General features: G+C 33.2%; 1 protein-coding gene and 1 long non-coding RNA gene across 6 annotated transcripts in view; one reads left to right on the top strand and one right to left on the bottom strand.

The window, feature by feature from the left end:
• Positions 1-5,675: 5,675 nt before the first annotated feature.
• LOC117684961 (uncharacterized) lies at positions 5,676-22,208 on the top strand. Of its 4 annotated transcripts, XR_010707407.1 has the most exons (8): positions 5,676-5,946; positions 6,096-6,131; positions 11,668-11,780; positions 12,092-12,169; positions 12,539-12,649; positions 18,161-18,226; positions 18,562-18,641; positions 21,994-22,208. It is a non-coding gene; the product is annotated as an uncharacterized lncRNA (long non-coding RNA). The 4 variants fall into 4 exon arrangements; XR_010707406.1 differs by lacking the exon at positions 6,096-6,131 and having other exon boundaries at positions 5,792-5,946; positions 18,562-18,657; XR_010707404.1 differs by lacking the exon at positions 6,096-6,131 and having other exon boundaries at positions 5,792-5,946.
• The window catches only part of LOC117682402 (tripartite motif-containing protein 3-like), an 84,947-nt gene continuing 79,593 nt past the window's right edge, over positions 18,315-23,668 (bottom strand). Inside the window, exons 1-2 of one of the 2 annotated variants that reach the window (XM_066065202.1) lie at positions 21,763-21,943; positions 18,315-21,443 (exon numbers count right to left, since the gene is read on the bottom strand). In XM_066065202.1, the coding sequence (XP_065921274.1) occupies positions 19,744-21,417 (1,674 nt within the window). In that variant the 5' untranslated portion in view covers positions 21,418-21,443; positions 21,763-21,943 and the 3' untranslated portion in view covers positions 18,315-19,743. Of the gene's footprint in view, positions 21,444-21,762; positions 21,944-23,668 lie in introns of those variants that run through there. The other variant, XM_066065203.1, reaches the window with a different exon arrangement.

Below are 23,668 nucleotides of genomic sequence, written 5' to 3' on the forward strand. Positions count from 1 at the left end.
TCTCTAGGAATATTAAACCATCTACCTATCTCAATAGGTATAATTTAGCATTACCAGTTCTAAAGTTACAATATTTCTTACATAATTGTGTTGGCAAAATCAATAAATACTTTTCAAAATCCAGTGAGTTTTTAAAAATCCTATAATTTAAACCTTTTGGAGAACTATGTACCTCACTATACCATGATTGCTTAAATTGGTCTAATAAAATATTGTATACTTTAGATTTTAACCAGGGTATGTTTATTGTGTTTTGATACCATATATATGTCAATCCACATTGATTTAAAGTTTTCTTAATGGCTTCGCACCATGGGTTATTAAAATTCTTCAATACATTAAAAAGTTTTGCTGACAATTTTGAGTTCTGGAAATTGACTAATTTACCCCAGAAGGAAATCATTCTAACTTTAACATTAATTGTTAAGGGGTATCTTCCAAGTTCCCCATATACCATAAAGTTTGGAGTTGAGGTTCTCAAGTTCAATATATGTTTACAAAATTTTAAATGTAATTTTTCAAGGAGATTAGTGTTATGAAAACCCCAAACTTCGCATCCATATAATAATATTGGTTTGATAATTTTATCGAACATGTCTACTTTACAATCAATTGTTAGATTATGGGTTCTGCACTTCCCAATAACACCATACATTGCTTTAGTAGCTTTATCAAACAGTTCTTTAACATTAAGATTAAAAGAGTTGCTTTTACAAAAAGTAACACCCAGGTATTTAAAGTTGTTAACAATTTCTAATTGGGAACCTTCAAAAGTAAAACAGTTGGTTTGTTTACCTCTACCAAACATTACAACTTTAGTTTTTTTACTGTTAACCTTAAGACGCCATTCTTTACAATATCTAGAAAAAACATTAAGTAAGTGTTGAAAATCTTCTGGATTTTCTGACAGTAAGATGGTATCATCTGCATACAATAAGACAAAAAGGTTTAAATAAATATTAAGATCTTTCTTAATGTTATCAGACAAGCGTGACAAACCTCTGACATTGTTTGTATAAAGATACTCCTCAAGATCATTTAAATATAGTGAAAATAAAAAAGGCGATAAATTTTCCCCTTGTCGTACTCCAACTGTACATTCAAAAAATTCCGAACTTAATCCATTAACCAGAACTTTTGACTTAATACCTTTGTACATATTAGTAATAATTTTAAAACATTTTCCATCAATATTGTTTGATAATACCTTGTTCCATAAACCAATGTGCCAAACAGAGTCAAATGCTTTCTCAAAATCTATATGTTAAAGAAAGGATACGGAGTATGCGTTAATGAGACAGCATGATAAAACACAACACGAAATCTTGGCAATCGTAACTACTTGGCCATTTCCGCTGGCGAAAACTACCTACACGCTGGCGAAAAATACCTACACGCATGTACTTATCGCCAGCGGAAATGGCGGAGTATCTGTGTGGCCTTCAATTCCAAACAATAGAAACATAGTAAAAAAAATCTTCGAAAATACATAAACTGTCATTACGTTTAAGTAGTGAATATGTAATAGCAATCAGCACATTTCAAATATTCAGGTACAATGTATAAATTAGCAGGGTTTATAGGATCTAGTTTTTATATTTATGGCTTAATTAAGCAATGGTAAATGTGAAAAAAATGAGACTTTTAAACAGAAATGTTGATATTTTTATTTTGATCTTTTATTTATTTATTTTTAGTAAAATTAAGTATGAGGCATTTGTCTTTATGTAGTTAGGACACGGTATCAGATATTTAAAAAGCAAAGAGATACAATTTCATTCGCTGCAGAACTGTAGCACTACGAAAGTCTGGAGTTGACGGACCCTAAATTAGTTTAGTAAGTCCAACACCATGCGCAAATTTTTGTGCACAATAAATATACAGGGTTTTTTTAATGGATGGAACTGTGGCCCCACAGTCGGTCAATCGGCCAACTTTCCCTGAGAAACTACAGTCGCTACATTTTCATAAAATTAAATTTTCTGAGTTGATTAAAAAAAATAATATTTTTTCTTCTGTATTGTAAAAATAAAGATAAGATTGGATAGTTTTAAAGGACCGACCATCATGTGGATAGATATAAGGAATCATTCTTTGAGTATTATGAGGTGATAATTTTGGTCGGGCGTGATCAAATCCAATAAAGCCCGAGGGCTTTATGATAGATTTGATCACGCCCCGACCGAAATTATCACCTCATAATATTCAAAGAATGTTTCCTTATTACTTATATTTATATAATTTTAGGCCACCGTACGATTAAATCTTTAAATATAAATAAGCAAACCCCGCCGGAGCCTCAATTTGGCGTCATTTGTATTATGGGTTATATAGTACAAAATCGATACGTAGTGTTATCACAGACAAAGACACTGGATAATGTAAATATAATGATAACTAGTAAACTTAAGACCATCAGTAACAGTATGTATGAGAAATGCAAACTATATGTACGGTCCCTCTCCCCCTCTTTCATAATGTCGTATAAAGTGGGTATGTTTGTTTGTGTTTTATATTCAAACAATTATTTGCAATTGCATTATCATTAAAGTATACGTACGTGCAGTAAAGAGCACAGTGGAAATTCAAGTTATTAAAAAGTCCGATCGATCCAATATCTTGGATATTCAGGACTTGTGTTTTTAAATGAGTTCATTAAATCAGATATTCCAAACAAATAAGATTTGGAAAGCAATTAATCTATAAAATAATTTGAAAATAAATAACTAAGATCGATATTTTTTCTGGTCAATATACATGCATGTGTTTTTCTGTCAATTTTAAGCTGTCGAAAAGCTCTTCGTAATATGGAAAATATTTTTTTCTTACTTATGTAGCAATATACCTTCATCACCTGCATATGGAGTTTTGTCTCTCAGTTGATTCGATACGCAAGGGCATGGTCTTCGTATGAACAGTTTCCAAAACGAGGCAAGCTACTAACAAACAAGTTGATAAAACAGGACTATCAACAGTCTCGTTTGAAGTCATCTTTTCGTAAGTTCTAAGGTCGATACAACGACCTTGTCAGCAAATACAATTTTTTTTCATACTTATAGTCAGATCATTATTCATCACCGAATTGTCTACGGACTTTTCCGTTTTCCCGATTACGACAAAGAGCACACGGGGGGTGTGACCGGTCAGCAGAGGATGCTCACTCCTCCATGCCACCTGATCCTACCTCTGATTTTTGTACAGGTCCGTGTTTGCTCTGCTCCCGTTTGTATTTTACCTTTGAACTTTTGATTTTGAACACTGTTCGTTATCACCACATTTCATTACTATGAGATGAAATAGAATTATCTTGATATACGTAAAATGAAGGCAAGGTCCGGTATTAGAACCAATTTAACAAGACATTGTACTTTCAGTAGGGCGTAGCTATCTATTCCTTACGTCAAAACAAGTTAAAAATGACGTGGTTTCAATGAAAAATGACAACAACAAACTGTCAACCATCTCAAAAATCCAAAAATAAAGCGAAATATGCCTTAGCTCAAAAGCCAGACAAATCTTGTTGAGTTCAAAGAGCCATGGCTGAGTGGCTTGCAATGAAATAGACAGGCCTACGTCACATTGCTGTTTGACACAACTACCAAAAGTCCAAGCTCTTGATAAAATGGTTTTATTAATTTCTATTTGTGATTTTGTAATAGAGTGAAAAATAACTGTTTTTTGATACATCGCGAATTTCAATTATTGATAACGGATTACTTAGTTAATTCATTTATTGGTTTTCATCAGTTTTATTGATTTCAGAAGAAAAATATTATTTAGTTGGATTTTATATAAAATTTCAATTTATATTGTGCGTTTGTTTTATCTTACTTCATTGGTTACTCCTCTTTGCAATTTACCTGTAGTCACTGTTCTATTTATAGTTGGTCTGGTCATGTGATTTATTTAGGGTTGTTCTCTTGTCAGGGAAGGCTCTTCCATGCTTTTTGGAACTGGCTGTCAGAGTGTATAAAGATGTTATAATTGTCAGTGGTTATTTTTCAGTTTAAGATTTTGAAGTTTTATTCATTTTTGAAGTATTCAACTTGTTTAACAGCAGGTAAGTTTTATCGTTGTGTTATTTTAGGATTCACTATTTATTTAAATGATTGTTGTAAATATTTTTTTTTACATAAATGAAGATGAAACTTGTGCCACAAGGATTCAAGTAAGTTGCATTAAAATGTTTTGCTATCAAATATTGTATGAGATTAAATAAGCATACTCGTTTATAAAGTCGACATGCGGCGCAATGTCAAAAATGAAAAGTTAAAATGAAAACAGAAAAAAAGAAATGAAAATTGCGAGAATGAGAATGAGTACTTTTCGAATAAAAAAAATATCAAATAATGAATGCAATTAGATTTTTTTTTATTAGTTTATTATTTACCCAATAAATAATTTGGTGATAACGAAATCTTTAAAGATTTAATGGCGCGTTTTGTAACAAGTTGAAATCAGTGTTTAGGCGACGCACAGATAATAAATAAAATTTTGTGAAGACCTGTTAAGAAATCTGACGCCGATTTTGAGTAAATAAAATTATCAAAATCGTCTAGAAATTAATTCTGTGAAAAGGTTGTTTAGCAACATAAAAAATGTTCGGACGTCGACGAGTATGATGACATCAAGTGAAAAAGAAACCCTGACCGATAGAAATGGACGACAAAATGCCGAACGACACATTTCGGAAAGACAGACCTTAGACAACAAGTAAAACAGAGCATGATTGGAGTCGGCAGATCGTTGATTCTTAGGGAGAATTTTAAAAACAAAACTAGTCATGCAGCATGCATATGCAGTCAGGCTACATGTTCAAAGAAAATATTATTTTCTAAGACATTTCGGAAAATAAAACATGACTGTTATCGTAAACGAAGTGAAAGGTTCAACAACGACTTTAAGGCTGGCTATTTTGGACGTCGCACTTTGCGCCGCGCAAAACCCGTTGATATAAATATTTAATTATTGTGTTTCTCAAAAAATATATAAAGCAAGCATTTGAGTTTTGGGGTACTGTTTGACAAAGGGTCAATGATCAGAATACAGTTGTCTTGCGTAATTACAGTGAACAGAATTCAAGCATTGCCCCCAGTTTACGCAATTTTGGGACTACCCTGAAAATATTAAAGTATAGTGTCCATATAAAATTCCAGAAAAGAGAGTGTGTGTACACAGAATGCAACTATAAAGTCAAATGAAATAAGGGTAAATATTAAATTATTTGAGGAATGTATTATTATTTGAATTAAGCATTTAGAAATATCACACTACATCACACCAAAACTCTGCATGTTAAATTTAAAAGAAGTTTGACCTTCGCCTCTCATTGGAGGTTTGGTGCATATTGACTTAAAGTTGAAAAATGCATTTTTGAATTTTTAATCTATTCTTGATTCACCTATCTAAGTTGATTAGCGGTTATGTCATAAATGCAGCTAATTATTAATTCTATCCATGTAGTTCTACTGATTTAAATGGTTTAAAAGAATATTGTTCATTTAAATTTGTATTTACATGTACTTTGGGATCTCAAATCTCAAAAAAGACTAACGAATAGTCATCAATGACTATTCGTTATGTTATTTATGTCTCTGATTACATGGTTATGGAAATTTGTTTCAGTTTGATGCCGTGGACATAAACCCACGACCGCACCGGAGACTGTTTTGAGAACCTCGAAAACCGTATTTAATTTACTATATACTTTGTGTGAAATAATCTATGAACTCTTATCCACCAATGATGGAACCACTGCAGACCCCCCCCTTTTTTTATTATCATGGTCGGGTTCGTTCTACAAAAGAAAAGTGTCGTCTGAACTGAGCTCGAGTGACGCCCTGCATTGGCTGCAAGACTTGCGCTGAGATGTCGTCGTCCTGTCGAAATTGTGAAGTTACTTGTATCGTAAGCCAAGGCTCTCCTGAATTACAGAAAGATGTCATGGTAGAGGTTAACTTTGTTTTCACAGCTAAACATTGAATGCTAATTAACTGACTTGGTAATTTGATAAAAATTTGTTTGACAGATGAGTCCAAGGCATATAAATGTAATACGTGTAACTACGTAAGTTTTATGAAGTTTGAATTTTCTAGGTGCGGTCCGGAGCCCATGCCCCCATCTTTATCAGTGTATGTATCCCTACCCCTTAACCATATATATTTTTGTTTCTTGTGTTGATCAATGTACATCAAAGATCGTGACTTATTTAGGACATCCCTATACCCTAATGATGGATTGACTGTTCTCGCATTATAAGTATATGTACATGTAGATGTTTTTCTTGATAAATTAAAATTTACCATATTTTCATTTAAGAAAAAACCAGTTGTATATTCTCATTTTGACTAGTACTATTTGAAGCATGCGGAGGCCGCGGATTAACTGAGAGTAATGTTTCGAATGTCATAACAGAAAGTTGTCAGACATTGTTTTTTAAGGTAAAAATAATGTGAGAAAAATATATTTGTGTGGGATGGTGAAATTCCACCTCGGGGCCAAGATTCACAGTCTAGGACTCGGCAGAGCATCGTCCTAGACCTAGACACTCGTCATAATGAATGATTCTATAATAAAATAGTCTGCTTTGCTAGGGAAACTTAATTGATATTCACTCCAAAAGTAAATATTTATTTTTGTATGGTATTACAGTAATTAAACACATTATATGTGTAAAAAAGTTTTACTAGACTAAGTACTCATTTCATTGTGATATAAAGTGATCATAACATCTTCATGTTGACACCCTACCATTGTTAAACATGTAATTCATAGTGGTTGATTCAAGCAGGTCTACTAACTGCATGTCTATGCAACTACCTTATAGCCTTTAAGGTATACATTTAATTTTGGAGGATATTATTCTGGTGAATCCATTTCCCTTCATTTAAATTCTACTATTAGTTTCTATCTAATAGGTGAGAAGTTAATATATACTTAACGAGGCCGAGTACAGAACGAGTACAAACGCTTTCGCGCAGCGTTTCATTTGTATTGTGACGTCATGTTTTTGCTTTGTTGACGCCATGGCGTGATAGTTTCAACTGCAGATATTCAGCAAAATTTGTTGAAAATAGCTTGTTTGATGTGCAAAATTGATATTATATTGTGGAATAAACATAATTGTCTCGAAGTATAAGCTATATTTGGGCTCGGGTCGAAAACGTGAAGAGGGTTCAGCAAGCTTAACCCTCTGTCACGTTTTCTTAACCCGCCTAAATATCGCTTGATTCATTTATTTCAAGACATTAACCATGTATTTTATATTAATTACCCTTAATATGTGATGTTATATATTTATTTATTACTTAAATATGTCTTAATGTTTTAATAATACAATAAAGATCACCATTTCCGTCTTTGTCAAATAAAAAATAGCCATTATCTGACAAACTGGGAAATTGGGCGTACAAAAAACTACTTTGATAAGACCCCTGGAACAAACCAGGAAGTAAAAGGTTTTTTTTATTTGACCATTTGATGCCTTTTAGCAATAACTTTAATATGTAGAACAGAAAAAGAAATCGCTAGGGCAGAAGTTTAAAAAATGTGCAAATTTGGTACATTTCAGACAAAATCTAATAGGGTCCTATGTTAAAAATTAAGAAACTTTAAGATGACCCCTTAAACAAACGGTGTGGTAAATGTCTTATTTTTTTTTATCTTAAAATAATAATTATATCAGTAGAAATTCTTGAAAAAAATTTCATTAAAAAATCTAGGGCAGAAAAAATTAGACCCGGCCTGTCTGATCCTGGTCTCACACACTTGAATATTTTCAACAGAAATAACTAAATGGTACTTGATATATGCATGAAAAAAAATATACCTCATTAACAATCAAATTTAATTTCATTGTTAACCATAAACCATTTATCAGACAGTTATCTGCACCTGAGTTGATAATGAATCACATGTCTTCTAAAATAACACAAGCCAACACCCCTGTCGATATGGTGTTTAAACAATTAACTTATAATTAGGGCCTGGCTCTGCGGGTGCCCTATTGTGATCAGTCTGTCCATCCGCATGTCTGAGATCACCTGGTGGGGATATCTTCTCTCTCCTTGGCCGAATCTGGCTCATACTTCACCTACAGAGTGCTTTTGGGTAAAGGGTGTTCAGTGACCTTAAACCAGTTTTATAGGTCTAAGCGTAAGGTCATTGCATAAATATCTGAAAAAGCCTTGTCTGGATCATATGTTATCTCCCCTTGTTCTAATCTGGCTCATACTTCACCCACAGAGTGCATTGGTCAGAGGGTGTGCAGTGACCTTGAATAATGTTTCTAGGTCAATGGTCAAGATCATATTGGACCACGCCCAAAAAAAATTTCAGATCATATTTATTTTCTCCTTAGCCTTATCTTGCTCATGCTCCACATAAACAGAGCTTTTTGGTAAAGGATGTCAGTGACTGAAATGCTTTGATTCTTTTTCCATTATATAAGCAAGGGCCTTTGAGATGGTCATCATCTCAATGATATTAGTGTATAGTAATGTTTACTTTTTATTCATTTACATTAGTTTAGTTTTGTATTGATTATGAGTAAATGTACATGTACATTTGTATCTGTGTGTGTGTGTGTATAAAAAGCACTGTGTGCATGTAACTATTGTCCTTTTTTAGCTCACCTGAGCTGAAAGCTCAAGTGAGCTATTCTGATCACATTTTGTCCGTCTGTCTGTCTGTTCGCCTGTCCGTCTGTAAACTTTTTACATTTTGAACTTCTTCTCTAAAACCGCTTATCCAATTTCAACTAAATTTGGCACAAAGCATCCTTATGGGAGGGCGAATATAAATTGCAGAAATAAAAGTCTGATCTGTATTCAAAGCGGAGAAAACCTTGAAACTGTAGAAAAAGGGGGGTGCATTTTTAAAAATCTTCTTCTCAAGAACTACTGAGCCCAATTCAACTTAGTTTTATAGCATAAATTATCCTTATGGGAAGGAAAATATAAATTGCAAAAATTAAGGGATAATTCTGTTTCAAATCTGAGTTATTACGAAAATAAGAATAAAGGAAAGGCATGTTTCAATCAGTTTAATAGTTTCGGGTTCGGCATCCGGTAAAATGGGTAGGCAAGACTTGGCCTGGGCAAAACAAAAGATTGGCAGTTATTAATCTGCCAATCTTATTAAAACTTCAGGATATTTGATGGACCAGTATATTTGTATTCGCTGTAAATATTGCTGCAAAATAACGCGTATTTGGAATTGACGATTGCCAATCTGCCCCGGCTTTTATTTTGCCACGGCCCGGGTTTGCATACCCATTTTACCAAGACTCATATTCCATACTAGGTTCTTTGTTTAAAGCAGCCATGACATTATACGAAAAAGGGTCAATCTGCGTTTGAAGGGAAATTTTTGAAACATGCAAAATATATTGGTGCCGATTTTGTGAAGTAAATTGAGGCTAAATATTTCAATGCGTTGACAGTTTTCACACATGACGTTGGTGTTAGCTTGTTCTGATTTTCATTTCGTTTTCATTATTTATGCTTTGTAACCTGGGAACTATCGTCTGTATTTCGTGATTTTTACGTATCAAATCAAACAGAGACTTCGGTAAATCAAACAGTTAACTGTTTACCTGTGCAAATTAAGCAAAATCTGATGTATCAAAAAAGTACTGAAATACAATTCATTCTATCGGTAATTCGGCATTATCTTTTGCGTAATGCAATAGGTTTTGTTAAGATGCTCGGCATTTTCTCGAGTTTATTCAGTTTAAATAGAGTTTGATACCGCCGACGGAAATATGTAGGTATATATACATGTATATATATGATTCATTTCGAAAAAATAAATTGTGTTCTTTATTTGTTATAGTGCATGTTTCTTGTGTTTAATTGTTTACAATTTCTATTTACTAACCATATTTGAGTGTTAAGCTACGAATTATAAACAAGATACAGAGATTTGCTCACAATTCTACGTTTGTACACAGATCTTAAAAACTAAAGATTAAAAAAGTAAAAAATTTGTCAATATTTTTAAAGAAAATTTTCAAAGTCTGTTCTTCCAGAAACCAACTTTAACAACTTATTGTATTGTAAACTTAACCTTTTTTCGTCATTATTACTCCTACTGTATATGTGATCCTTGACTGTGTTTGTTGTATAAACTGATTTTGAACCTCAAATACCAGTGAACTGGTCTTGAGTGAATAAAAGAATTGAATATCTTAGGCCATTCTTTTTTTCCATTTTAAATGCTGAATAGGAAATACCAAGTTAAAAATCTTAAGCTGAATGTAATAAACTCATGTGAACAAAATATGACTCAAACCTAGGCGAACTGTGAGCTCTGTATCTTGCTTATAATTCTACGATTGACGCTGAAATTTTGGTTGAACATTAGAAATTCTATATGAATTAGAGTATGTTAAATACTTGTACAAACAAAATAAAAGAATGATATTCTGTATATACCTACTCTCTGGGGCCCCCTCTTTATACAATAAATAATGTGAAATCTACATCAATTTTGATAGTTTTTCAGACACGAGTAAATCTGTATCATATCTGTATCTAAATTCTGACACATTTCTGTTGCGGGGATAAAGTAATTATTGCTATTCTTAAGAAAATAAAACAGCGGAAAATTATCCTGGTTTGTACGCGAGGTAAATAACAGTCATTTAATTATAATTGAGAAGACAAATTAAATTTTTGAATGTTTTTAATTTGAGGAATTGAGCACATTGAGGTACAATTTTCTTTTTCACATCTATACATGTAGGATTTTTTAAATAGTCAAAACAATAACTATTATATATATTTTTAAAATACAATAACTAATAAGAAGTTGATGAAAAAATGTACATGCTCTCATATATTTTGATCGTTTACAAAGTGTATGTGTGAAGGGGGGGGGGGGGGGGGTGGGGGGGGGCAGAACGAAAATAGAGGGAATTGGAAGTTAACAACTTAATTAACAGTGTACCCCTACCAAATGTTTAGTTTTATATCTTGGGTAGGATTTTCTTATTCTGGTAAGAAATAGTATTTCATGAAAGTACAATGTCAAAGATTATGTGTATGCAAAAATAAGTGTAAAATTTGAATACTTTACAATATTTATATTTTATTCTACGGAGGGACCTTATGGCACAATATCTTTTGAACGCCCATTGTTGCTCGGGTGAGCGATGTGGCCCCATGGGCTTCTTTTTTATCATGCTCACAGACTTTAAAAAATTGAAAGATATTAAGCTCAAACAATTATATGTTTGTCAACAAAATCTACATAGAAGTACTTAAATTTTGTGAATTTTCAAATATTGCTAAAATGGGTCAAAAATGTATCCCCACAAACCCCCCCCTGAGCTATACATGTACATGTATGTTAAAAGCTTACAGATCACCAATTCGATTTTATATACCTTGATGCAACTAAACATGTTTGATGTCCGACTGACATAATATTTTGCTCAGTGAAATATTAAATCGACCAGTTAAGTATTAACAGTAAACAGTAGTTGATTTTATAAACATTGAAGGGATTAGAACATGTTTGATGTCACTGATAGAATATTAATTATGCACATTGAAGAGATTAAAACATGTTTGATGTCACTGACAGAATATTTCGCTCATATAAGCAGTTATGACATTACCATGCAGTGCTAATTATAAAAAGTTTATTTGCAATTCTCTACAGGTTTGTGCCCATTGAACAGTGGAAGGTCTTTTCTGTACCACCAGTGTCCATCATTTACTGTGACAGGTGTGATCCCAATCTAAAGACCCGTGAACAAGAAGAGAATTAAGCTGGTTTGATTTTAATCAAAAAGTAAAAGCTACTAGAAGAATGAAATTAATCATTATAAATTTTGTACTATAATGTGCAATTGAAAATAGTGGAATGTAGATTTAATTTATTTCCTTTGTATAGATACTTTAAATGTAAGACTTTAAACTAAAGTGGATTTTGTATAGACAAGTATAAGGACCAGAAAGTAGAAATGGATCTAACTGTTTATGGTTTAAATCACATTCATTATCTAACTGTTTTATTTGTCAAGTATAAATTTAAGCAAGTTCTATGGGTTTTCTTATTTTTATATAAAACCCATTTTTTACAGGAAGGAACATTAAATTTTGGTGATGCTGATCTCTTTTGATGGAGTCCATTAATTGATATGAACTGGATTTTAATTCAGGTGAGTCACATTTTCAAGTTTAAATCCTGAATGAGATTATATATACTTAATGCAAATATTGGTTGTAAGTTGGTTATCGCTGATTGAATTTTGTTTCTTAATTAACTTACATCAATATCATTATGATTAACATTTTAAAACTGTTTAGAAGGATCCACTGTTAAGAGAATAAATACAATATTATAGGGTTTATTGCTTCATTTCTGCTGGTAAATGAAAACATTCCTAATACGTTACATTTTTTAACAAGAATTAGGTATAAAGCCTCTTTATGTAATGTTGATATATGTGGGTTTTTTTAACTGTTCACAGGACCAAAAGTGGGGTTCGGAATTCTTCAGTAGAATTTACATGGAAGAATCTTTTTAGGTGATTGAGTAATGAAGACTATGGGCATTTTGTGTTGTTGCTCCCTGAAACCAATCTGCTTTTTCTGACCATCGGGCTCCAAGCTATACCATTAACGGAGAATAGATTTAGGTAAAAAAATGTATTTTGGATTTTTAGCTCACCGAGACGAAGTCAGGGGAGCTTATGCTATACCCTCGGCGTCGGTGTCCGGACCTGGTTAAAGTTTTTGTTGCAGGTCCTGTATCTAAGCTATTACTTGTCCTATCTTCACCAAACTTGCATGGATGATGCATCTTGACCTACATATGGACTTGAAAGACTTGGATGCTGAATCTGAGTCCTAAATTTCAGATGCTGGAGGAGGTTAAGGTTGTTGGACCAGGTTAAAGTTTTTGTTGCAGGTGCCCTTTGATAGCAATATCCAAGTTACTGCAGGTCCGTACTTCACCAAACTTGCATGGATGGTGTGTCTTATGATACTGATGCACCAGACAGGCTTGAGTGCTGAATCTGAGCTATAGGTTTCGGATGCTGGAGGAGGTTAAGGTTTTTGGAGCAGGTTAAAGTTTTTGTTGCAGGTGCCCTTTGATAGCAATATCCAAGTTACTGCAGGTCCGTACTTCACCAAACTTGCATGGATGGTGTGTCTTATGATACTGATACACCCGACAGGCTTGAGTGCTGAATCTGAGCTATAGGTTTCAGATGCTGGAGGAGGTTAAGGTTTTTAGAGCTGGTTAAAGTTTTTGTTGCAGGTGCCCTCTGATGATTATATCTTAGTTACTACTTGTCCTAACTTCACCAGACTTCCATTGGATGGTGCGTCTTATGATACTGATGCACCAGACAGGCTTGAATGCTGAATCTGAGCCATAGGTTTCGGATGCTGGAGGAGGTTAAGGTTTTTAGAGCTGGTTAAAGTTTTTGAAACAGGTGCCCTCTGATGATTATCTTAGTTATTACTTGTCCTAACTTCACCAGACTTCCATGGATGGTGCGTCTTATGACACTGATGCACCTGACAGGCTTGAATGCTGAGTCTGAGCCATAGGTTTCAGATGCTGGATATGGTTAAGTTTTTTGGAACAGGTCACATGTTTAATAGATAATAGTACTATTTCAAACTTGCATAGTTGATTAAACTGTAAAATGAATGAATTACAGAGGAAGCTTCAGATGCAGAGCTTGATCTCCATTATCAAGGATGCTAAAAAATATATCTTAGTTATTACAGGTCCTAACTTCACCAAACTTGAATGGATGGTGTGTCTTATGATACAGATGCACCTGACAGGCATGGATGTTGAATCTGAGCCAAAGGATGCGGATGCTGGAGCAGGTTAAGGTTTTAATTGCTAGTGCCCTCTGATGATGATATCTTAGTTATTACTGGTCTGAACATCACTAAACTTGCATGGAGATGCATCTTATGTATACTGATGCACCTGACAGGCTTGAATGCTGAATCTGAGCCATATGTTTCGGATGCTGGATGAGGTTTATTTTTTTTGGAACAGGTCACATGTTTTATAGATGATCGCTTGCATAGTTGATTTAACTATATTATAAATGAAACGCAGAAGTTGCTTCAGATGCAGAGCCTGATCTCCATTATCAAGGATGCTAAAGAAATCTACTACCTCACTCAAACCTGCTCGATAGAAAGATGTGTTTGTTGATAAATGATATGTCATGATTCCTTTGATATAGTATTGTATGGTATGAAACAATATTGTTTAATATGATACAATATAATATCATATGATAAAGTTATATGATACAATATGATATTGTATCATTTTTTAAAATTTTTTATGTTATGATATTGTATCATGATATCGTTATGTATAGTATTGTATTTTATGATACAATATTGTATAATATTATATTGTATTATTAATTTATTATTTTATCACATGATACTATTACATAAGATATAGCAAAATATAATATTGTATCCTATGATACAATTTTATTGTATATTCTATAATAATGTATCATACGATATTGTATAATATAATATTAGTTTCTGTTATATAGAATTATATCACATGAAATTGTATAATATGATACTGTAATATTATATAATATTGTATCATACGATATTGTATAATATGATATTGGTTTATAATATGATATATTATCACATCACATGAAATTGTATTGTATGGTATTGTAAAATATATAATTGTATCATACGATACAATATGTATATTATAATATTGTATTATATAATATTTTACTTCATCACATAATATTGTATCATTTCATATGATACATTGTTGTATCAAATTTTATTACATACTTACTAATAAATACAGTGTTTTTGCATATGCGATACAGCTAACTTTATAACACCAGTATCAGCCTTCGGGGCTGATACGGATTCTGCAGGGCTGATATCAATCTACAGGGCTGATACGGATCCGTATCGCACCCCTTGCGGAACCACTCTGGTTTTTACTCTTTCAGAAATGGGCCGTATTATAGTTACTCTTTTCGGAACACCTCTGCTTTTTACCGCTTCGACGTTTGTGTACATTTGCAGACGGTTCTCAATGAAAGAACATTCGAATTGTTTGGAAATAGACTTAGTGAATTGGAATACATGCACTGGCGTCGGAAGCAAATTGAAAGTGGAGGGGGGGGGGGGGGGGGCTAGACTTATCCTGCGAGAAAAAGTGGGGGGCTGAACCCTCTATCATGCTATGTTTCTAATGGTTAGGTATAACTTTGCAAAAAAAGTGGGGGGCTAAGCCCCCCCCCCCCCCCCCCCCCCCTAGCCTCCCCGGTTCCGACGCCTATGAGTCATGTGTGGACTCAACGACACTGTAAGTGAAAAAACTGATTATGTTACGCTGGATTTGTTAGATTCAATAACTAAATTGTTAATCTAAATTGTTTTTTTTTTGTTTTCTGTATGTTATTAGTAAGTATGTAATAAATATAATAATACATACCCTTTTCCATATCACACCATGTATCAGCCCTCGACCAATATCAGCCCTCGGGCTGATATTGGAATCTCGGGCTGATACAGGGTGTGATATGGAAAAGGGTATGTAATATTCTCTATATATTGTATCGTATGATACAATATCATATTATGTATCAAAAATGATACAGTATCATACAATATTATACTATATTATACAATATAATATCATATGTTTCAATGTTATGATGTATTATGTAATATGATATTGTAATATAATACTATATTGTTTTATATATTATGATATTGTATTATGTGATCAAATACAATAACGTATAACACAATACAATGTCATATCATACGTTATATCATATCTCATCATTGTTTATTATGGTATTTTTATATTGTATTATACGATATATGTTGTAAATATGATAGGATGCAATATTTAATTTTATATTATTGTATTGATTAACATGAACATATGATTATCATACAATTTTTTAACAGATGATATACAATATTGTGATAAAACAGAATCCATGAATATCCAAGATCATAAAGTATGATTTTCATTTAATATGATAAAGGTGGTCTCATAAAGGTGAAGTCTCATAAGGGTGATGTCTCGTCTCGGTGAGCTTTGTAATCTGTGATTACCTATGTTTTGCTTTACATAATTGATCGATTCATGAATTGTAAACAGTTTCCCATCTGTATATATTTTAAATATACAAACTGAGAGCAAAACTTGCATAAAATTATTTACATTAATTCTTCAAAAGATATCAAAAGTTATAGTTCAAACTTATGTCTATTCTCATTTTATGACCTTGAAGCCTGTTGTCCATTGACTCTGTGACAGTGTCTTGTCTCCTCCAGACCACTGCAGTCCATTTTAACCCAATCTAATTTAAACTGGACTTGATCCCTCCACTATAATAATTAAACAATGCATGATCTACCTGTGCATGAATAAAAATTTTAAAAAATTGGCCCGTCAGATTTAAGCTTCCAAATTCAAGTCAAAAGATAATTCAACAGCTTTCTCTTCCTTGAAGCCTAATGTTCAATGGTCAAATTACCTCAATTCTAAGGGCTTAAATATTTACATTTGCAAAAAAGCTTAAATTCTGTGTGAAATTTTTAATGACATTGCAATGGTTACCGCATGCGCGTTTGACGGTTGCATTATTATAAACATATAAACATATGGTTATGTAAAAAATTCTGAAGGATTTGCCTTTCTCAAAAGTAAATATAAGTAATAAACAGCAATATTAAAATGTTCATTGGGATATGAACTTCGATCGTCACATGATCAAACTTCGTTATTTTTCCTGAAATTTCAGCCTTTTTGATCTTAGAATTTTGGCCCCATGTTGAATAGAGTAATGAACAGTTTGTAAGCAAAATTAACTCCTATAAACCGCTGCATGGAAGTTAATAAATGTTAATAGGAATTTAGGACACAATGTGTAGATGTGCATATTACCAGAAAATTCTGCTTCCATTATTCTTCAGGAAATTTCATCCCTTTTGATCTAACAATTTTGAACCCATGTTGAATAGAGTAATGAAGTTTTTAAGCGCAACCTCTCTTAAACGGCTTCATAAAATTAAGTGAAACTTTGTAGGCATTTAGGACACAATATGCATATTACCGATTACTGATTCCTTTATTTTTCTTGAGATTTAGGCCCTTTTGAACTTAGAATTTTTGTAGTTGTTAAAGACAAAGGAATAGATGTGCATATTTACAGGAAGTTTTTTGCAAGTTATGCCCTATTATATAAATAGTGTCAGTTTGGGAGGGTAACAGTTGAAATTGACACCCCGAGAAAACCATTGTCAACCGACGCGAAGCGGAGGTTGACAATGGTTTTCTCAGGGTGTCAATTTCAATTGTTATCCTCCCAAACAGGCACTATTTGTTTTGTTATACTGAATGTCCTAATTTTTAAGAAAATTTTACTGCTTTTATATAGGAATAACGTGAATTCTACAGCGAACCGTATGCGCATAATTTTCGTGCATGTAACAATTTGTAATGTTACCCGTTGCTAAGTGCGTTGCTAACACTGAGGGTAATAGAACGGATCATGAACTGCGTCTTAACCAATCAGATTTCAGTATTTTACATAAAAGTATAACAAATCAAATTATTTTGTGTATTTAATGCATACCTTGCCATTTATTATGTGTCATTGTCAAGTAATAGAACAGCGTCGGGTAAGTGAGCTTCCTCACTTTTTGTTTCAATCTTTGAATATTATAAGGTGATAAAATATGGTCAAGCGTGATCAAATATATCATGAAGTCCGATAGGATATATTGGATTTGATCACCCTTACCATATTTATCAACTGATCACCTCATAATACCCAAAGAATGATTCCTTAAATCTAATCTTAAAAGCGTAAAGCCAAAAAAAAAACCAAACCTCTTTGCCATGATTTTGTTTACTACATGAGAAGCCTAGGATGTTTAGGATTGCTTATTAAAAAGAAACACTTCTAAACTCCATGTACCAGTAAGGAGTTTGGGAATGGGGATTTCATTTTTTAAATTGTTGTTAAAAATTATGTTTTTAAAACTATTTGACTCTATTGGCTAAGTTTTACAGTGTTGCTCGGGTTAGCGATGAGGCCCAAGGACCTCTTGTGTAATTACTCTCTCTTTTTCATATCTTGCACTATTTTCAGACACTTCAGGAGACAAATAAAATTAAAATATCCTGTGAAACTGATGGAATTAAGAAATTCTACAAGGTAAGATAATCATTAATCTTCCAGGTAAGATAATCATTAATCTTCCAGGGAAGATAATCTAATAACATGTAAAACTCTGTAACATGGATTACCATTAATTGTCTTGTTTTATTTATTTGACAGCAAAGTGATATTCAATGTAAAATACAATATTTTTTTAATATTCATTCATCATGAAATACAATTATTAATAAGAATAGAAGTACAATTTGTATATAAGTAATGTTTGTTTACATGGTACATGTAAATGCAATCAGTCTCTTAATATTAAAATAAAGACAGTTTGTTTATATAAAGAACATTGCTATTTCTCTTGTCATCTGAATCTATTGAAGGATAAAGTGAAGAATTCAGTAGAACTTTCTGAAGGGTCAAGAGGTCAACTGACGGCTTGTCACATGGAGCATATAACCTGGTATGTATGACAGACAGTAAGTCAGGATTTGGAATGATCTCTCATCTCAATGTAAATATGATAATATATTTTAATGTTAAAATGTTCTCTTGGATAAAGTTGGTTGGGACATGATGTAATCTTGTGAGAATTCCTTCAGACTTCACAGGATTTAATCATGTGACCAACAAGTTTATATCCCATAGAACTATTTAACATTTTTATTCTTTCTTAAATAATGAGAGATAAACAATATTATATACATGCAATATAATTATACACAATATACATAACAGTATGTTTATATACACACACAATACATGTACATATAAAATATACCTGTAATTTGTGCACAATCCACAGAAATGTTCCTCTATAGTATTTATACAGAGCCTGTTTAAGTGTTGTATTCACACATACATGTAGTTTGTATTTCATCTATCAATATGTAAACATTTCATATCAATGTAACACCCACAGTTTGTTTATATATGTAGGTATACACACAGTTTGTTTATATATGTAGATATACACACAGTTTGTTTATATATGTAGATATACACACAGTCTGTTTATATATGTAGGTATACACACAGTTTGTTTATATATGTAGATATACACACAGTTTGTTTATATATGTAGATATACACACAGTTTGTTTATATATGTAGGTATACACACAGTCTGTTTATATATGTAGATATACACACAGACTGTTTATATATGTAGATATACACACAGACTGTTTATATATGTAGATATACACACAGACTGTTTATATATGTAGATATACACACAGTTTGTTTATATATGTAGATATACACACAGTTTGTTTATATATGTAGATATACACACAGTTTGTTTATATATGTAGATATACACACAGTTTGTTTATATATGTAGATATACACACAGTTTGTTTATATATGTAGATATACACACAGTTTGTTTATATATGTAGATATACACACAGTTTGTTTATATATGTAGATATACACACAGTTTGTTTATATATGTAGATATACACACAGTTTGTTTATATATGTAGGTATACACACAGTTTGTTTATATATGTAGATATACACACAGTTTGTTTATATATGTAGATATACACACAGTTTGTTTACATGTAATACTGGATTTTCTTCACTTCACCTGTGATCCACTCACCCACAAAGAGGTTGTCTCTGGTGTCCACACATAGACAACATGGTTCCTGTAAATGACAGTTGTCAATGTAGCGGAGGAACTGTCCGTCCTGATCCAGGATGTGGATACGGTCGTTGTCACGGTCTGCTGACAGGATCCGACCCTGGCTGTCTGTTGTGATTCCGTATGGACTAAATGATCCCTTGGTAGTAGAGGGAGGACCAGTGTAGGTAAACCGGAGTTTCCCGGCCTGATTGACCACCACTACTGCACGGGCTATATTGTCTGACACACAGATATCTAGGTTCCTGTTCTCACTGATGTATCCACCAGTTGAATAGAGAGGTTGTCCTTTGTCGTCGTACTGAATACTTTGTTTCTCTGTGGAGCCAGAGTAACACACAACTTTTGTTTGTTTATTGTCATCACTGACCATGACAACCAGGAGGTCACCAGAGGAGGTACTACAGACACCGCGAGGTCTCCACCCCCGTAGTCTGATCACTGCCTGTATCTGTATATTCTTCACTATGTTCACAGTTCTATCTCTGCTATCAGTATAAACTAGATCCCCACGCCTTGTCACTGCTATGTCGCATGGAACGTTCCCTGACTTGGTTTGGACTGACTTCACTAGTTTTCCCTTTAGGTTGTACAGTCTCATCTTGTTGTCCCAACCACACGTCCATAGTTCTTCATCACTCAGACAGGACACACCAAGTAATCTATTAGAGACTCCATACTCGGTGTCTATCTGTGTGATGATCCGTGGTACGTATACATCAATGAGCGGTCTGTCCGGGGGAGAGGACTCAGCACCGGGGGAATCCATGGTGTAGACTTGTTCTTCTGTTTTGATAGATGACGCTGACAGAGAACCAAACTGTTGATAAAGCTGTTCTTTGTTGATCTTCTGAGGGGTAAAACTTGGTAAGGACACGGTGAGTTTAGGAGGCAATCTTCTGAATTCAGCATTTCTTGATTTGTAGGCAGAGACACGGCTGACATCATTGGAGTCCACTAACTTCTTCAGTTCAGTAATGGTCTGTGTGATTTCAGATATGGTGCGTGTGATTTCACCTTCCTGTTTGTCGAGGACGGCCAGGTGTTTGGTGTCCATTTCATTCAGATCAGATTTCAGTTTGTGGATCCTGATGTCTATTTCTCTGTGCAAGGCTTCTCCATGTTTGTCTATTGCTGATGTCAATTTCTGGCTGTTTTTATTCAGAGCAGCTTTCTGAACTGGGATATTAGAGGCAATCTGTTGATATTTAGGATAAATGGATTTCTGTAATTCTTGCATTTCTCTCTGTAAAAGTTCTTTTTTGCTTTCAATATGTTTAACAATGTCGACTGGTTTATGTCCTAAATGTTCTCCAGAAATACAGAGTGTGCAAATAGGAATGTCACATTGTTCACAGTGAAGTTCACATTGTTTTGTGGAATGTTTAGGACACTTAGGGTAATTTGGAGTAGATCCCCGCTGTTCAAATGGCACCACTTTATGTTCTGTGGATTGATCGGAGAGATGTTCCCCCACACAGGCTTTACACAGATGTATGTGACAAATGTCACAGTACATTGGGGGGCCCGGGGTCTCACAGAGACGACACCGTAACACATCCTGGGCCCAAGTCCTAGGGTACATGGTCAGCCAATGAACTTGCGTGAATTCTGAAAAAATACATTTTAATGATTATATCTTAATTTACATATGTTACTGCATGTGCATATTTTAAATCATGAACATGCTCTCTTAATCAGCTGATAATATTCAGTTTGTTTTTGTAGTTTTGAAAATACAATAAAATCATTTCCATGCACATAACATATAACACGGATCTAAAAAAAAATCTGATGATCCATATTTAGATCTACAACCCATAACATTTAATAAATTTTATAATTAAGGAACATAAAATGTGTTGTTGAATACTAGTAACGTTAGAAAATACAGACAGAAGGAACATTTACGATCTCAAACTGTACAAACCTTAAACTTCTATCATGGCGACTCCGGGTAGGCGTTTATTTATACTCTTCCTGGTCTGGTGACCTTTTTTTATCACGTGATTGATTGAATGAATCAAGATAAATTATCTAATTTTGTAATAACCGAATTCTAAGTTTCTGTCGAATAGTTTATTAAAGTCATATTTTATTTTTAAATTATGGACAGTTATTTGGGCAATGTCAAGTTCAATAACTCTGTTTGTTTTTGTAGATCATTAGTTGTCCCACGTTGGATTACCAGGCGTACAGTGTGATATATTGACATCCGTGTCTCTGGCATCTAGAGTCTTCATACTCAGGACCAGGCTGAAGGGGATTGTTCTTAGCTGACCTTTATCAACGGACATATTTGTACACCAAAACAAAGTGAATTTAAAAAGAAATTTAAAAATTTGATTCTCCATAAATGAAAGGAAACCATCATCATCGGACCAAATTTTTTTTTTTCAGAGGAATCTTTATTAAAACAACGTGTTCCCATGACATTTTGCGTGTTAACGAAATACATGTATTACAGGTGACTGTGTAAATATATTATACCTGTCAAATGAGTCACGGATTGATTAAATGTGAAGAGTTTTTAATTTGTATTAACAAATGAATAAAAATTATTTGCTTTTAAAATTGTGTTTATGTAAAATGTATCTCCTTTCTTCGTAGTTGAAGGTGGCGTTAAATGTATAGAATTTACTTTCGGACATCCAAATGAGATGTGTACACTTTTTAATTATTATTAAATGTCAATTCTTTTGATCTACCTCTACAAAGCTTAAGTTTATCACAAGGTCATAAGTGCGTAGTTACGACGTTCACATAGCAAACAAATTAAAAAGAAATAGTTTTTAAAAATAATCTTTTCTTTAAAATTTCTATATATGCTTATTGTCATCGTCTCAAGCCACGGGTTTTGTGTCCATTCTATTGGAAATAGAAATAGAATGGACACAAAACCCGTGGCTTGAGACGATATGGCTTATTGTACTTTCATTACTTTGTTTGATTTCATAAACAGCAATTTTTAAAAAAAGTATATATGCATTGTATTTTACAAGAATGTGCAAAAGTATGCGTCATGAAAACCAAAGCCGACATTCTTAAAAACAAACTCGGAAAGGCTTACTAAGAAGAACTACATTTAGAAATAACAAAACAACCAATATTATGATAGACCGGACGATGATGTTCTGTAAACATGAAGTCATTCCATGACGGGCAGCCTACTGATTAACACACGGACAACGTGGCGTCATCTCTGAGAACTCGGATAAAAATATATTGATGTGTTAACTTGTCACCTTGTTCAAGAAAGTCTAAGCAGAGGATTTTGAAGAAATAAACCATAACCATCTCACTCCCACCTGTCTTTATGTACACACAACACTTGGTGTATATTGAAAATTTTAAGGAGACTAAGAAAAGAAATTAACCAACAATAAAACATACTGAGATGAGGTTAAAGAGAAAAAAAACAGACTTCTAAAATATTGAATTTTAGGCGATATTACAAAATTGTTGAAATATGAAAAAAGTTCGATGCTTGACGTACGAAGAGGGATAACTCTTAAAGTAATTTGATTAAAATTTCATGGGAAACTCGGGTTGACCGCAGTAGTAAAAACAATTAAAAATTGCGACAAAATGAATTTAAAAAAGAAGGGATATTTTTTTATAGTAGGAATGACGAATGTTTAAACTGCAACTCATAGTCATTACATTATTTAAGAGGTTGTATTTGCGACGTTCGAAGTCGATTTCATAGGTAGAGTTGATTACATTTTCTTGAATTTCCATAGAATAAGGCCTATAAAAAATTTGTGTGTTTGGGGTAACACTGATGAAAAAATTAGGTAGGTAGGGATTTTTTTTTATATTTTATCATATTTTTT

This window comes from Magallana gigas, chromosome 7, assembly GCF_963853765.1.
Source record: "Magallana gigas chromosome 7, xbMagGiga1.1, whole genome shotgun sequence".
Taxonomy (NCBI): domain Eukaryota; kingdom Metazoa; phylum Mollusca; class Bivalvia; order Ostreida; family Ostreidae; genus Magallana; species Magallana gigas.